Raw genomic sequence first — 14,838 nt, 5'->3', positions numbered from 1 at the left:
ATAATGAATTTTACGTACGCGTCGAGGCGTAGAAAAATATTGTTGTAACAGTGTCTCGTCGAATATACGAATGTGTGTTCCGAATTAATCGTTGTGTTAGTTGCGGACAAGGTTAGTAGTGCATCATGTCGAAAGAGCGATACGAATTGATTCGTTTGTATGGATCAGTTGTATCTAAATGAGTTTGTCTCAATTGATTAATAATAATAATAATAATAATAATAATAATAATAATAATAATAATAATAATAATATATACTTATATATACTTATATATATGTATATATAAAAAAGTGTATTATTATGTATTATTATTAATTATTACATTATTATATATATTATATTAATTATTACGAGGTCATGTGCGCGAATAGGTAACTACTCGTTAAAGGATATTTTCGTATCTCGTACGGTCTCTTGTTGCGGTAATGTACAGGATAAAAAACACTTTATACATGCTTTTATCGAAAGCGTAAAGTCAGAATGATTAATATAAATGTAAATGATTTATATTTACGTTTCACGGTGTAGATAAGGATCTTTGAAAGGAAATGTAATATTGGTATTTACTTTTCCGCCATATTTAAACATGAATTTAGGAAAGAAAATATATAAGAAGAAGAATAAGGAGAAGAAATGGAAACCGATTTTAGCTAATAAATTTCGGTACCAATTCTTATAACTGTTAATATCGAGAGATATCTTTTATGTCAATTTTTTAGTAATATTACTATTATTACTAATACTTACCTTTATTATTTTATATAATACGTCATCGTGTTCATCACCATCATCATCATCGTCGTCGTTGATGTCTCTCTCATTATGATTCAAACGTTTTTACGTTACATTATTACTACGTCATTTTTTTACATTTATTTATACAAATGTTTATACTATATTATCATTTGATAAAAGATCTTGTTTTTGTAAGAGAGTACGACGTCGAATTGTGTAAAGTTCGGTATATTATTTTTAGTTAATATAAGGAAAGGCGCTGTATATATTATACATATTTTATAAATAAAATATTTAGTGTAACTGTAATATTACGATATTGTACTGAATGCACTGCTCTGTACACACCACTACATAGATTAAATTTTAATAAATATTTCCCAACCCTACATATAAAAGTCAACCTTAAAACGATTGATTTTTTTAACACTCTCTTCTAACCTTTCAATAATAATTCAGGAAAAAATAGAAAATCGTTTATATTAACTTATAGAATGTACATATATATATATGTATATCGAGCAAATATATATTTATTTGCTCGATTAAGAAACTAATATTTCTCGCGTTCTACGCACGTCGTTTGAAAAAATAACTTTTACATGTAACACGCTTCAATGAGATTTATTAGCAGGTCCCACGATTTTTTCATCTTTGGTTATAATTCGATTGAGTTTCGAGAGCGCATTAGTGCCATATTTCCTTATTAATTCGTCAACGAAATTGTCTTTTAATTTTTTTAAACACCTGAAAAGCAAATACTGTCATACTATATAATTATTTATTAAATGTATTTCTAATTTCAGGACATTTTAATAAAATATCATGGTCCCAACATATATATATATATAATTTATGATACCTACATTAAAGATAAGTATTTAAATATTATTAAAATCATATATATATATATATATAAAGTTTCTGAGATTTGAAAAATCGTAACAATTGTATTTAAAAAGTAATATAATTAGATTTATATATCACCTTCTATAAATTGAATCAGTTCTAAATTTTCCAATGTCTAGACTTGGAGCATGTGGCCGATGAATAATGAAGCTGTCCGGAAGAACTATAAACCTATAGAAAACGTCGATTTTTATTACGTATTCCTCATTATACTTAAAGTGCAAGAAACGTTATAAATTACACAACGTATAGGTCTCGAAAAGTTGCAACGTGAAGTTACACATTGATTAAATATATTCTCTAATTAAAGACAATTATCTTACTTAAAATCGAGTGCTGTAAGATGAGTGATGTAAGAAACTTTGTTCCATCCAAATCCAATAAATCGCGTATCGTACTTCGGTGCAATTTTAGGGACTATAATGTAAGGCTCAAAATCAGGTTCCCAAGAAACCTAAAATAATATTTAATAAAGATCATAATTTCTAAGTAAATTTTATTTAACTTACTTCATAAGGCTCAGTTGCATTTTTCCATAAACTATAATTCGTTGCTGCATGTCCTTGAGTCCAAACGTGATAACGAAACGTATAAAGAATACCACGTCTAAGAAATTTTAGAAGCTCTTCCTTATCAGCAGGAAATTTAAACCTAAAACGTAAGTAAAAGCGGTAGCTTATTGAGTTTACAGGTTGATATTAATTCGACGCAAAAATTACCTATATCGCTCGGTTTCGAAAGCCGGTACGATTAAGGCTAAATTATGTATTCGCTTTTGTATGGTCAATTCCTTGATATGCTTCATAATATTTTCATAAAGGCCGTATTGTGGTAAAAAATCAACGTCAAGTTGGAATATATAAGGCGTTGATACATATGACATAGCTATGTTTCTTAAATAATTAATTGGATAAAGTTCCTACATAGAAACACATATTTAACATGATTTCTTTTTTAGCACTGAATATTAATTATTGAAATAATAAGAAAGATCGACAGTTAGATAAAATTAAAAAGTAAATAAATATTATTAATAATATCTATACCCCTTCTTTATAGACAACGTGATAAGCAATATTTTTCCTTTTTCGCAATTCCGACGATCCTCGTATATATCCCAAAAAATTTTGTACTTCAGCATCGGTAAGATAAAGTGCTACACTTATAGTTCCCGGCCAATGTTTCGAAAGTTCTTCTAAAAGAGGCACTCGTTCTATACTGCATTGAGTGGCTAATACAACATCAGTAGGCATAAATATATTATATTCATATTCAAGAATAAAATAATGTGTTCTGTACATCATCCTAGCACCTTTGGTAAATTCTCGACAAGAATCTGATTCATCATACTGAAAAATAATTGATCGTAAAAATGATACGAATGTTTATTGAATTCCAACTTTCGTTAAGCTTTCCTAAACATATAAAAACAACTAACTATTAAAACATTTTTACGATTATCACAACCGAATAAACGTTTTCGTAAAAGATTCCCATCCATCTCTAAGAACATTCTATGCCATTTAAGGAATTCACCTGCGTGCTTGTTATTTACATCCTGTTTCCGAGGTGAATTCCAATGAATTATCTGAAAAGACAGAGATCGATGAAGTTATATTAGATCATTTGGAATAAATATCGCAGCAACGTACATTCAAACGATTTCCTCTTTGATAGCAAGATTCACTAGTAGCATGATCACTTAGTTGAACATTCCAGGTACAATCTATCCTAGCTACAATTTCCGGATGTTCTTTAATAACGGCATTTATTATATCTTGATCAGCCAAAGTGGTCTCCTGTATAGAACCCAAGACCCTCTTCGTGGTGGTCACCCACAAGTCTCTAAACTTACTAACGCGCAATCGGTGTAAGTGCATCAGCATGACGCCGGTATTGAAGCCTTTACCTAAAGCTGGCCAAGGTTGTTGACCATACGAAAAGGACTTTAGATACCACCGACTTTGATTTTCTGCTAAGCCTAACGTTTGATTAGGATTAAATTTCTCGAACATTTTCCAAAGGATAGTAACATCGTTTAAAATGGTCACATCAGTATCTAGAACGAGAATCTTACTTTCACCCATAGCCTCGGGTAATATTAATTTTAATAGGCCGTAAACTCCAGAATAATGTCTGTTCGGTATCCATGATACCTTCGGCACCCATTTTTCGGCACGATAATATGATACTTGGACTGCAATCGTTTAAGTAAATCGCTATTAGATTTTTATTTAATAAGTTCACCGCTTTTATGGTCGTTAGGGTCGCTACTCATGGCTCAGACTATAATCGAGTAGATCATTTTAGAAATTATTCTTCCTTCGTCAATTTTCAATCTTCTAATATCTAATTTTTCTTTTTTATTTCGATCTAATACAAAAATTATATATAGATGCAAAAAATATATAAAACGCATAAACGATCTAATCATGAGTACAGCCTTAACCTTAATTCATATTAAAATTTTTTTTTGCAATAATTAACTTTATACTGACCACTTGGTAAGTCCCATGTTTTAAATAATGTAATGAGAGTTCTTTTTGCTATTTCATCTACGATCAAGTGGAAGTGCAGTGGTTTCGTACGATGATATAAAATCGACTTTACTACCGTTACCAATGAAAAGGTTGAATTATATCCGGCACATACCATGGCAATTTGTACGTATTCACACTTGACCTTGAAAGTAACTCCATTTTATTCATACTACTCAAATTTGTTGCAAATTTTTTATTTTCATGACCCTTCGCACTCGCTTTGAATTATTTCATTTATAAATATCTTCATTTCCACAATTTTGAAATCTAATCGAACTTCTAACACTGTTATATTTACAATTATATGTGCCCATAATTATGAAAGTGGTCTAAGTCAAAATTACAAAAAAATGAGTTTATTAGTTATTTCGCACCACATTATTTTAAACTAAATTAATTCAATGTAATTTTCACGATATTGTCAAAAATGAACCGTTAGATAGTGTTTACTATTTCAATATTATATAAAATTAATTTAATGTTCAAATGTAATCCTTTAAATATCTCGAAACAAGAAATATATGACATAGACCACTTTCATAATTAAGAGCACATATATTATTTGAATGATTAACTAAAAAATACGGTAAATATGAATATTAAATGAAAATTTCGTACCACGATTCTTATCTATGATAAATTTCGTGTTTAATGTGAAATGATTTTTTTAATGATTTACTAATTGCAAGTCATATTTCTGTCGATACTTTTCGAGTGCAATGGGTTTCATATTTAACGAATTTACCTCTGACCGATTATTTGATAATTGCTTGTTCGCGGACAGTTTTTGTAAATTATTTTTTAATACATCAATTGCGATTGATGGAATATTTTCTGGCTTTTCTGGAGTGCCCATCTCCATAGAAGGAACTGTAAAATTATAATAAAATATCCATATATATCCTAAGATATAAATGTAATATAATAATAAGAAAGAAATCGTGATATGTATTACCATTAAAAAACAAATATAAGTAGAAAAATACTAATGTTATTAGAACGCTAAATAAACATCCTAACCATGGTCGAACCATTGTAGTATGCCAAACATATTTAATGATACGTCCTATGGTGCCGAGTAATTTAATTTTAGAAGAATTCTTTATATCTGTAGAGAAAAAAAAACAATCTTTCATACACAATTGGAAAAATTAGTAATTTATATTGAAAAATCTAATGAATTAGTTATACAATCTAACTAATATAAAAAGTAATATTTTAACACACCCATACGAAATTGCTTCCTTTTCTTATAATTGCTCATAGGTAAAATTTATAAAAACTTCATAAATAAATATAAATAAACATAACTATATATATTGAAATAAAATTAAATATAAATGTTACTAAATTTGTGTATATGTATACATATATAAATATACATCAATGATACTGATTTTATATTTGTCGCCTACACATGTTCGTAAAACGTTTATTTGATCTATATATAGTACTGACTAGTTCACACAAAGCTCGGCGGGATGTGTAGCTTTGACAGCAGACAGACTGTATGACACTGTTCGACATGCGCGAGACAAACAATAACAATTTTAACAATACAAAGTTGAACTGGCACCAATTATCGATAGTAATATAATATTGTACATACCTGTCTCTGTTACGATGACTTAGTAATTCGTTGTCATCCAAATTAACTCATAAATTCAATTAATTTTTGTAATAAAGGTAACGACGTTTTATTCGAAAATTGTCGGCACGCAAAATATTATAATAACATTCATAATTCGTTACTGGCCACCACAAGCGTCACATTTATATTTTAACAGCTGTAACACGATTCGTATGAACAATGTGTGTCACAAATGAAATAAATTGTCGTAATTACTCGTAACAATGAACAACCGTAAAATAACGTGCATCCTAAACAGCTCGAGAGTGAGAGAGAGCAGGAAGCCCGACGTAAATAATTTAATCACTGACTACCGGAATGGTAGATCGGGCACCGCATTTAAGATATGTTTGAACGCGACTACTAACTCGGTCGATAATTCTACTTTCATTTCTGTTGCATTACGCTGCCGCTAGGAGGTGAAAATTATTATTTCGCTGATAAAACAAAGCAACGATGACTACTTCCAAAATGATATGCAAAAAAAATATATACTTCTTATTTTTTACACATTTTATTTATTAGTAACAACTTATGATCTAAAATATTGTCATATCATTTATAATATTACATTTTCGGATTATAAATAAAAAAATCTATTTAAATATATTTATATCTAATTCTCTACACTCATAGATCTGTTGCATTAAAAAACAAACAAGTAAAAAAGAATATTATGATCAGTGATTATTATTAAATCATGTTATTATGATTTTTTAAATTTTTTAAATATATAAGTCTTTTACGAAAAAATTATAAGTTAAAATTGTATTACCATAATTGTAATGATAAGTGGTAACGCTAATTTCGTTTAAAATGTTATCGTGCGAATATTAGAGATCTATCATGTTAACATTTTAATTAGCTATAAATTGAATGAATTATTGTTAAGAATGATTTAGCGAATGATATGATACGCGTTCGAAAGACGTGTTGAGTTGATGCAATGATAGAAAATATTGAAAAACTACTCATTTTAATTAATTTCAGTAGCTTTGCCCACATATGTACTTGAATCATCGTCTTCTTCAATTTTTCTGAGTCGTTGAAGTTCTAAATTACGTGCTCTGAAAAATCCGTTAACATAGTATGACGATAACTTTTTAAGTTGGATTACATAGATTTAAAAAATATATTAAGTACCTTGAAAGTGATTCATCTTGCTCTCGCTCATTTCGGCGTTGTTTAAGAGCTCTTGATGCGATGCAAACTATTATGAGTATAATGGGAACTATACTAGCAAGTACTATACCAGTTGTAATACCAGCTTGTCGGGAACTGTATTCCTGTTGACCTATGTGATTAAAAACGAAAGAAAAGAAAAAGTAAAATGTAATTCGTATTACTTTTCGTGACTGATCAATTTCAAATAGAAGTTCTGGGAATTTCAAATTTGACGAAAAGACCTGAAATAATAAAGTTAAAGAGAAATAACAGGATTGAGGATACAAGAAAATTTACAATAGCTTTGGTGGAAACTTCCATTCCACTTGGAATTGTTTTTGAATAACACTTTAACGTACTGTTCTATATTGATAATCTGTAAATGCATGTGGAATAGAAATTTCCTGATTGTTTAAAGGTCTATAAAAAATTTATTGTGATATATTTAATACACCATCTAGAAGAGCTCACACCGTTTTTTACAATTGCTCAGTTAAATAATAAAATATTTGACGCGTGTCATTTTATTGTTAAATCATGTAAATCGTAATCATATAACGCGCGTAATTAAATTTTGCGCAAATATAGTACAGTATACCTTTTGCATTTCTATTCCACAGCACATACAAAATTACTACTTTTCTAATTATTTCTAATGTAAAAGAAGAAAAAAGATGTTAAGATATATATAATATAGATCAAGTAACGTGATGAAATTGGTTATAATCTCAAAGAGCTATGGAAACAAGATGAGCAAAGAGAATATCATGAAATGGAAACGCTTTGAAATACTAAATGCGAATGTTACTTTCAGTTCTTACAATGAAATATTCCGTGAATATAAATGTTAATTATTTTTCTCATTCTTGTCAATTTACTCTCTACTTTAATGGATACGAATGATTTAGAAAATTTCACACATCGCTTTCTCTCGTAAGACTTCCAGTCTTTTGAATCGAATCTACGGTCGAGTCAGATTCGGTTGGTGAAACGGGTTCTTTGAGATCCCAATCTTTGTCCTCAAAATCGATGTTAGGTCTGTCCGGTAAAGGTTCATTCGTACGATAAACTTTGTCATAAGAACGTCGCTTCTTCGTACCACCTAATGAACTGAGACTACTATCGCTAACAGGTGAAACTGCTCTATCGTCCATCTTTAAAGGGATTGTTTGTTTCATCAACATAGAATCGTTATCTATACCCGAGCTGCGTTCGGAATAACGCCAAGATTTAGTAGAATCTCCATTAGATCGATTTTTTCTCATATAAACAAAAGCAAGAACGATACATATTGTAGCAGGGATTAACATTGCCGCTACAATGCCGAAGGTTGTCCATGCGGTACGTTGAGCATATTCGACTTGACCTACGTATTTTATTTAAATATTAACAAATTTGTATTAACATGATAATTATTTTATCGCAGAGCAACAGTATTATTTATATCCATATTGAAACTTCTCGACCGTCTACTTTCTTTAAATTTCAAATAGATTTGGAATATTAGAGATTCAAAAACGAAGCTCTATACAAGAAGGATGATCGCGTTTTAGTCAAATTTGTGTTGTTGAAAATAACTTAATACCGAGTACGATAATTTTCCACGAGAGCGGCGGTGGTGTTCAGGATTCAGATTTAAGTACGTGTGATTTTATAAATAAACAAATGAAACAAATAGTTCTCTTTGATGTTTTTTGTTTTTTGATCTGATCCGTCGAATCGACGCGCTCTCTAGTGGCAATAGAAATCATCCTCTCATAGTGTATATACGTAGACACATTTTTAACACTGCGATCGTCCTCCTTGTATATAGGCTTCGTGGATTCAAATATTAGAGATCAAAAACGTAAAAAGAAATTGATAAAAAGCAGAATACTTACGAAGGCATTCAGTGTATCCATACTCTGGAATGTTCCATCGTCCCTCCGGTGTACATTCTCGACGTTGATCTCCAACGAGTATAAAGTCTTGGTTACACTCGAAGCTTACTTTGGCACCGGGTATAAAGAGAAAATTAGTTTTTCGACCGAAACGCGGCGTTTCCAATATACCACAAGATATAGCTAAAGAATAAAATTACTGTAAGGATCTTTAACCAAATTCATCGGAATATAATTTTCCTACTTTTTTACTTACTTCTCTTATCGTTTATTGCCTTTATTTGCGTGTAAGTATCGTAATAATTTCTTGTGAAATGTGCAAAATCCCGATTAAGGGTCATTGCGTAATCGTACTTGCATTGATACGAGTCTCCACACAAAGCGTTAGCTCGCATTCGATCTTCCGTTCTGAGAAAATATCGAAATTTGTTATTTGTCTTACAATTAATGTTTTTTTTCTAACCTAATTCGGAAATATACTCTATCATTATGTTTCAATTTAAATGCAATTTTGAAAAAGTGTCTCACCTATTGGATGGTATTATTTCTTCAGGCGTTCGACGAAATTCCGGTTGAAACCTTCGATTAGCGAAAAAGGACGCAGTTCTACCGAACTTCCTTGTGAACAAAGCAGCCCCTTTATTCTCCACATCTTTGTCCTCCAATAGCCAATTCATCGCGAAATTCTTATGGACGTCTTCAAAGTTGTTTAAATTGCCGACGGATGCCATTTGACCGTCCGGGTTGGTGAAATCATCGGTAATATCGTGACTCCAATTTCCGAACAATCCCCTGGTTTTATTCTATAATCCATTCATTGTATTTCATCATCCAATACCCAAAACGTAGTAAAAAGAAGCTAATCAAAATTTTAAATTTCAATTACCATGTATGACCATGGAAGATAAACTCTAGCTGACATGAAGCCTTCATTTTCTATAACTTCAACACCAGCACCGGTATCCATCATAATGATAACTTCGCTTTGATTTAAAATGTATGTTGGAGTATAAACAACTACACCGGGAAAATGTTGAAACTTTAAGGAAGGTCTGTCGAAATAAACGCGTTCCTTATCGGCAAAAACGTCTAGGCGGTATCTCCATTGCGAGTGTTTTTGTCGTAATCGTACCTCAATAATAGCGGAATTATTTCCCCTCACTCGTGTAAACATGGGAAAAAAATAATGTTAAATTATATGCACGAGTAAATAATGCTTGTTATTAAGTTTAGAAAGATGATTCCAAGATATAAAAAATAATTTGTAATATAGAATAATAATAGATCAAAATTATATTTGTCTTGAAGAGCTTGTTATTTTAAAAATAAAATAATTACCTGCAATCGATGTCAATTTAGTGGCATTGACAGATCCATAAAAATTTCTTTCGACTTGCTCGAACCTAGCCTGAACATCGAGCTTGTCTCTCAAATGATCCACTCGTACTAATACGAATTCTCCCATTCCATTAAACGTGTATTCCAAGCCATCAAACGTAACAACGTGTGGATCACCAAATACCGTTGCAATGGCCGGAGACTGATAAGCGATGCAGTCCTGCGAAGGACGTCTCTCAAATCTGAACGTTTCACATCCGACTGCCTGTTCCTCTTGCCACAGACAACACAAGTACATAGGAACCATGTCGTGATACCATTGCGAGAGAGTTGGTACTTTATTAGCTTCATTCCATGGGAAATAGCCTAAATTATGCGAACGACGTGGTCGCGAGCCCCATTGCTGATCGTATGTGAGCATCAAAAAACCATTTTTATCGTAGCAACATTGTTGTTCCGAACCATACAAACTAAAAAATAAAATATACGAATCTTAACATTTTATAAAAATTTTTACTATAATTTTTTTATGATTGTATAATTATATATTTAACAAAATTCTGTTATATTTTTTCATATTACCCCGATAAGAATTTTGGAAATTCAATAACAATGTTACTTACTTTGGTGCACCAGTCCTCACGCAATGAGTCGCATGATGATTGTAATAGCAATCGGGATTTGAATCCTTATCGCAATCGAAGTCTGGCATAAATCGTCCTTTATCGTACAAAGCATGTTCCAAAGTGCAAGGACATAATGTAATTTCAGCAGCAAAATTTTTCAAGTATCTGTCATTCATAATCCATCTATCACACATTCTTTGTGACCAACGAGACCCATATAATCTTTCCCATTGTGGGCCAAAATACCAAGCAAGTGGAATCGGTTTACTCCATAAAACTCTAAAAGAATTACATCGATCGAGTTTTAACAAATGTTTTTATCAGACTTTTCATTTTTTACTTACGGCGAAAGATTAATTCCAGAATATTGAGCCGGATCTGTTAGATTAATCTTTATAAATCCAAACACAATATCTTGTACATCAGGATTGTACATATCACGATAATTTGCTGGTCTAATTGTATAACTGCCTGTATTAGTATGCGATACCTGAAATTTCAGTTAAAGATTAAAGACTTTATAAATTTATCCAAACATATCGTGAAATTGAAAGATAAACACCTCAAGATCAGTAATGAATTTTAACTCGGGAGTAGTCTTTGTTTCTCTGTAACCCCATAACGATATTTGAATACCGGCATTTAAGTTGCTCGTTAAATTGTATTGATTCCATGTAATCTTTATTTCTGCTGGATCGAGTTCATGAACAGCCGTATTAGAGAAAGAAATTTTTTCGGCAGCAGTAGCAGGTGTTTCTGCATTATAAAATGTTAAAAATGTACCGAAATGAAGAAAAGACGATTAATTATCCAATGACGAATCGATTTACCAATGAAATATTTTCCCTTCCAGTTAAATTTTCCGCTATTCCCAATGGCTACTTCCAAGCGAACATAACCTTCGGCTTGTACGAATGGTTGAACGCAAATAGCACGATTTCTGTCTACGACATGACCGATCACCGTGACCGTATCGAACAGACACCTGATTTTCTCGGTCTCATTGAAACAAGGTCCAGTGATATTGACTACTGTACCACCCAACATGTTTCCGCTTTCAGGAGCGAATACAAGAGGCAAATGAGTACCAGCTATACGAAAGAATAAATGATATAAATAAAGAATTTCGATAAGAAGAAATAGCTTTTTTATTTACTATTAAACCTTACCTATATCCTTGTTACAAGTACCTAGCATTATTTTCTCATCTATTCTAAAAATGTGACGACCTGGAAAACCATTGGCCCATCCTCTACCCGTTAAATCTCGCACAGTGGACGTTTGTGAATAAGGTTTATATTCGTAACTTTGTGTACCATTACCGGCATTAAATCCAATCTTATTAAAAGAAAAACAACAAAAAATAATATTGAAACGTCTACTCACAAAAGAATATTTACGCATTAATTTTTTATTACTTACAAATGCAGGTACTCCACCCTCTCCACCAGAACTGTCACCACCAGCTGATGTGTGTGCAGACCATTGAATATCTAGATAATTGAATATTGCGTATGTGAACACTTCATCCGTAGCTAGAACCATTTGAAATGTATTCGTTTTATAGAGAGCATTATCGAGGCCACCGACAAAGGAAATATTCTTCCAAGTGACAATAATGGCATGCTTTGGGTCAAACGAATCAGAACCCACGACACCTTGACGAATATCCCATTTGACTCGTTCTCTCATTTCTACGCCAAATTGATCCGTTCTTTTCTGTAGATCTCTTTCGAGTCTAAAACCAAATCGATCTCGATAAAGATAGTTGAGGATTTATAATTTTACGATTTTTCTTATATAAAAAAATGATATCGTTTATTTTACCGAAAATAGACACCAGGTCTTCTTTTGTCGATGTCTGTTGGCCTAATTTTTCCTATACGACAAAGACTGAAAAATATCCCAATAAAACTGGGATCGTTTCTTTCGGGCCAATCCTTGATTGGAAAGACCAAAGGATATGTGTAATGATCTGGAGGATCGCTAAATTCTAAAAAACCATTGACGGTTATCTAAAATATAAGAATTATGCCAGTTATCGATATTTTCTTATCGCAAAAAATTATTATATCAAAAAAAAGAGAATTAGAATCGAACCCTAGTGTAATTGAATCGAAATCCGAAAAAAGGTAATTGAAAATTAAAATTCTTGTGAATGATCGCTGTGGATGCGTGAATATCTGTTTGATAATCTCCATTATCGTTGTCACCTCCTTTGTCAAAATACCAATACATGAATTCTGATCGAATTTGTTTCAATCTTGCTTCAGTGAGGAAGTAATCGGGAACTGAGTCATCAGGTCGAGGTGCATACCTATTGGCATCCGGCAAATCTGAGTCTGCAATCATACGTTAATAACACGTTGCAAGATGATACTGTTAAAAATCTTACTCAGTATCCGTTTTAGACAAATAATTCCATATTTTATTTATTAAAAGTTTGTTATTTTTATTTGTAGATATATTAAAGATAAAATTATAATAACGCAAACATTTTAACCAGACTTAGTACAAAGAAACCAATCCATTTACTTCATATCGTACTAGAGAAAATATCAAATATTGTACCATCGAAGAATCAATAAACATGATGAAAGATTGCATGTTTTAAAGCATGTTTTATCTCGTATTATTGATTGCCGTTCGATTTTATCAATCGAACAAAATAATGTTTCTTCAACGAGAAGTGATATTTTAACATAATGAATCTTGAAAATGTTTCCTGAAGTATACTTCCATACTTACGAAACGCTTAGAACAACGACTCGAATGAATCACCCTTCGATTCACGTTAAAATGAGTAACTGATAAGGGATACGATAAGCTACGATATGACTGTCTTACCTTTTCAGCAAATAACACGGGCTACTATGCGATCAGTCACGGCGCGTTTTTATAGGTCGTTATGAATTATTATTGAAGGAAAAAAAGTAAATTTTTTAAAGGAAAATGTAAAGATTGTAAAGGAACTGAAAGTACAAAAAAAAACAATGAAGGATTATTTGATGAGTTCGCAGCGATTAGTGTCTCCATTTTTTTTAGATTATTTCAAAAGAAGGGTCACGCCCATCGATAATAAATTACTCACCATACCGCACATATTTGCTGATTCTTTCACCACCTACCCTACCAGAAATACCCATCGAATTTGACACAACTTCCTTTTTCGAATCCTCGAAAACGAAAGGATTATGTTTGAAAAGTTCGGTGTCGGACTTTTCCTCAATTGTCTCGATTTCATTTTTATTGCTTTCCGCAAGATCCTCCAATTCTGAAAGAACCAATTTCTTCTTTTCAGTTGCAGCTACGTAATTTTTGTTCTCCGTTGATTCCGGGACGTTCAATCCGAAAGCACTCTCGAAAGTCTCATTTTCCGTTTGAGCATTGATCCCACTTAACAATATCGTAGAAACATAGAAAAGCATCGCTGTCATTGTTAATTTGCATGGGTGAAAAACACCCTGAATCCGCGACGCTCGAGCCTGCATTTTTCGGCAAGCGCAACTTAAACGAACAAAATAGTCTACTAAACGTAACGATACTGAAATGAGATTCGGGTAACGAGTTGTGATAACGTTCCTGATATCATCGACTCTTCTATGATAACGGACAGTTATCTTACTACGAGCAGGTACATTAAACGTATCGCTTAAACTGAGAAAAAGGAAGGGATCGGTATGTCCTACTTATTGCTGAAAGTGAAAATTATCAGATCTTTTCTTTTTAATCGGTTATTTGATGATATTTCATTTGATCATAATCTAAAAACGTTTAATAATATCTTAAACAATATATTTCAAAAATTATTAATAAATTGGAAAATTCCTGTTGATTCGAAAAAATAATTGTACTACATATATCTTCGATATATTGTAGTTCTACAATCTTCTAATCATAGTAATTTTTTTCTGTTATCTCTTAGCATTACATATACACATATCTATGTTTAAATCGTGATAAATTAATGGACATAGCAGTAAATTATCAGACGTGGAATTTATTTAAATGCC

General features: G+C 31.7%; 2 protein-coding genes across 6 annotated transcripts; both read right to left on the bottom strand.

Moving 5' to 3' along the window:
- Window positions 1–853: 853 nt before the first annotated feature.
- Window positions 854–6,159, bottom strand: LOC122520839 (LARGE xylosyl- and glucuronyltransferase 2-like). Of its 5 annotated transcripts, none has more exons than XM_043641140.1 (13): window positions 5,797–6,159; window positions 5,143–5,295; window positions 4,933–5,057; window positions 4,146–4,329; window positions 3,725–3,844; window positions 3,300–3,562; window positions 3,086–3,235; window positions 2,694–2,996; window positions 2,367–2,566; window positions 2,157–2,298; window positions 1,971–2,101; window positions 1,726–1,818; window positions 854–1,485 (listed from the first exon to the last, which is right to left on the bottom strand). In XM_043641140.1, the coding sequence occupies exons 2-13, from the start codon at window positions 5,219–5,221 to the stop codon at window positions 1,353–1,355; spliced, it is 1,923 nt and encodes a 640-aa protein (XP_043497075.1). In that variant the 5' UTR covers window positions 5,222–5,295; window positions 5,797–6,159; the 3' UTR covers window positions 854–1,352. The 5 variants fall into 5 exon arrangements, with proteins under 5 accessions (XP_043497075.1, XP_043497073.1, XP_043497072.1 ...); XM_043641138.1 differs by having other exon boundaries at window positions 3,300–3,844; window positions 5,797–5,974; window positions 6,051–6,158; XM_043641137.1 differs by having other exon boundaries at window positions 3,300–3,844.
- A 942-nt stretch (window positions 6,160–7,101) lies between these two features.
- LOC122520828 (protein mesh) lies at window positions 7,102–14,292 on the bottom strand. The gene is made up of 15 exons (XM_043641114.1): window positions 13,917–14,292; window positions 12,926–13,167; window positions 12,653–12,840; window positions 12,248–12,563; window positions 11,995–12,163; window positions 11,656–11,916; window positions 11,388–11,581; window positions 11,170–11,315; window positions 10,823–11,104; window positions 10,200–10,669; window positions 9,748–10,022; window positions 9,390–9,664; window positions 9,118–9,269; window positions 8,862–9,044; window positions 7,102–8,347 (listed from the first exon to the last, which is right to left on the bottom strand). Exons 1-15 carry the CDS (start codon window positions 14,260–14,262, stop codon window positions 7,896–7,898), a joined length of 3,951 nt encoding a protein of 1,316 aa, XP_043497049.1. The 5' UTR covers window positions 14,263–14,292; the 3' UTR covers window positions 7,102–7,895.
- Between the last annotated feature and the right edge of the window lie 546 nt (window positions 14,293–14,838).

The sequence above is a fragment of the Polistes fuscatus genome, unplaced genomic scaffold (genome assembly GCF_010416935.1).
Source record: "Polistes fuscatus isolate 324 unplaced genomic scaffold, CU_Pfus_HIC Scaffold4, whole genome shotgun sequence".
Classification (NCBI taxonomy): Eukaryota; Metazoa; Arthropoda; class Insecta; order Hymenoptera; family Vespidae; genus Polistes; species Polistes fuscatus.
The sequence above is the reverse complement of the archived record's forward strand: the minus strand, read 5'-3'. Positions and strand labels throughout refer to the sequence as shown.

Bases quoted from the DNA above. Each gene is read 5' to 3' on its own strand.
- LOC122520828 (XM_043641114.1), bottom strand. From the start codon at position 14,262: ATGACAGCGATGCTTTTCTATGTTTCTACGATATTGTTAAGTGGGATC. The intron at 12,841-12,925 runs GTTCGATTCTAA...CTTATATTTTAG, and splicing joins TTCGATTCAATTACACTAGG to ATAACCGTCAATGGTTTTTT. The intron at 11,316-11,387 runs GTGTTTATCTTT...CTGAAATTTCAG, and splicing joins AATTCATTACTGATCTTGAG to GTATCGCATACTAATACAGG.
- LOC122520839 (XM_043641137.1), bottom strand. From the start codon at position 5,221: ATGGTTCGACCATGGTTAGGATGTTTATTTAGCGTTCTAATAACATTA. The intron at 4,330-4,932 runs GTAAATTCGTTA...GTTACTTTCAAG, and splicing joins TATCAAATAATCGGTCAGAG to GTCAAGTGTGAATACGTACA. The intron at 1,486-1,725 runs GTGATATATAAA...TTTGCTTTTCAG, and splicing joins ACTGATTCAATTTATAGAAG to GTGTTTAAAAAAATTAAAAG.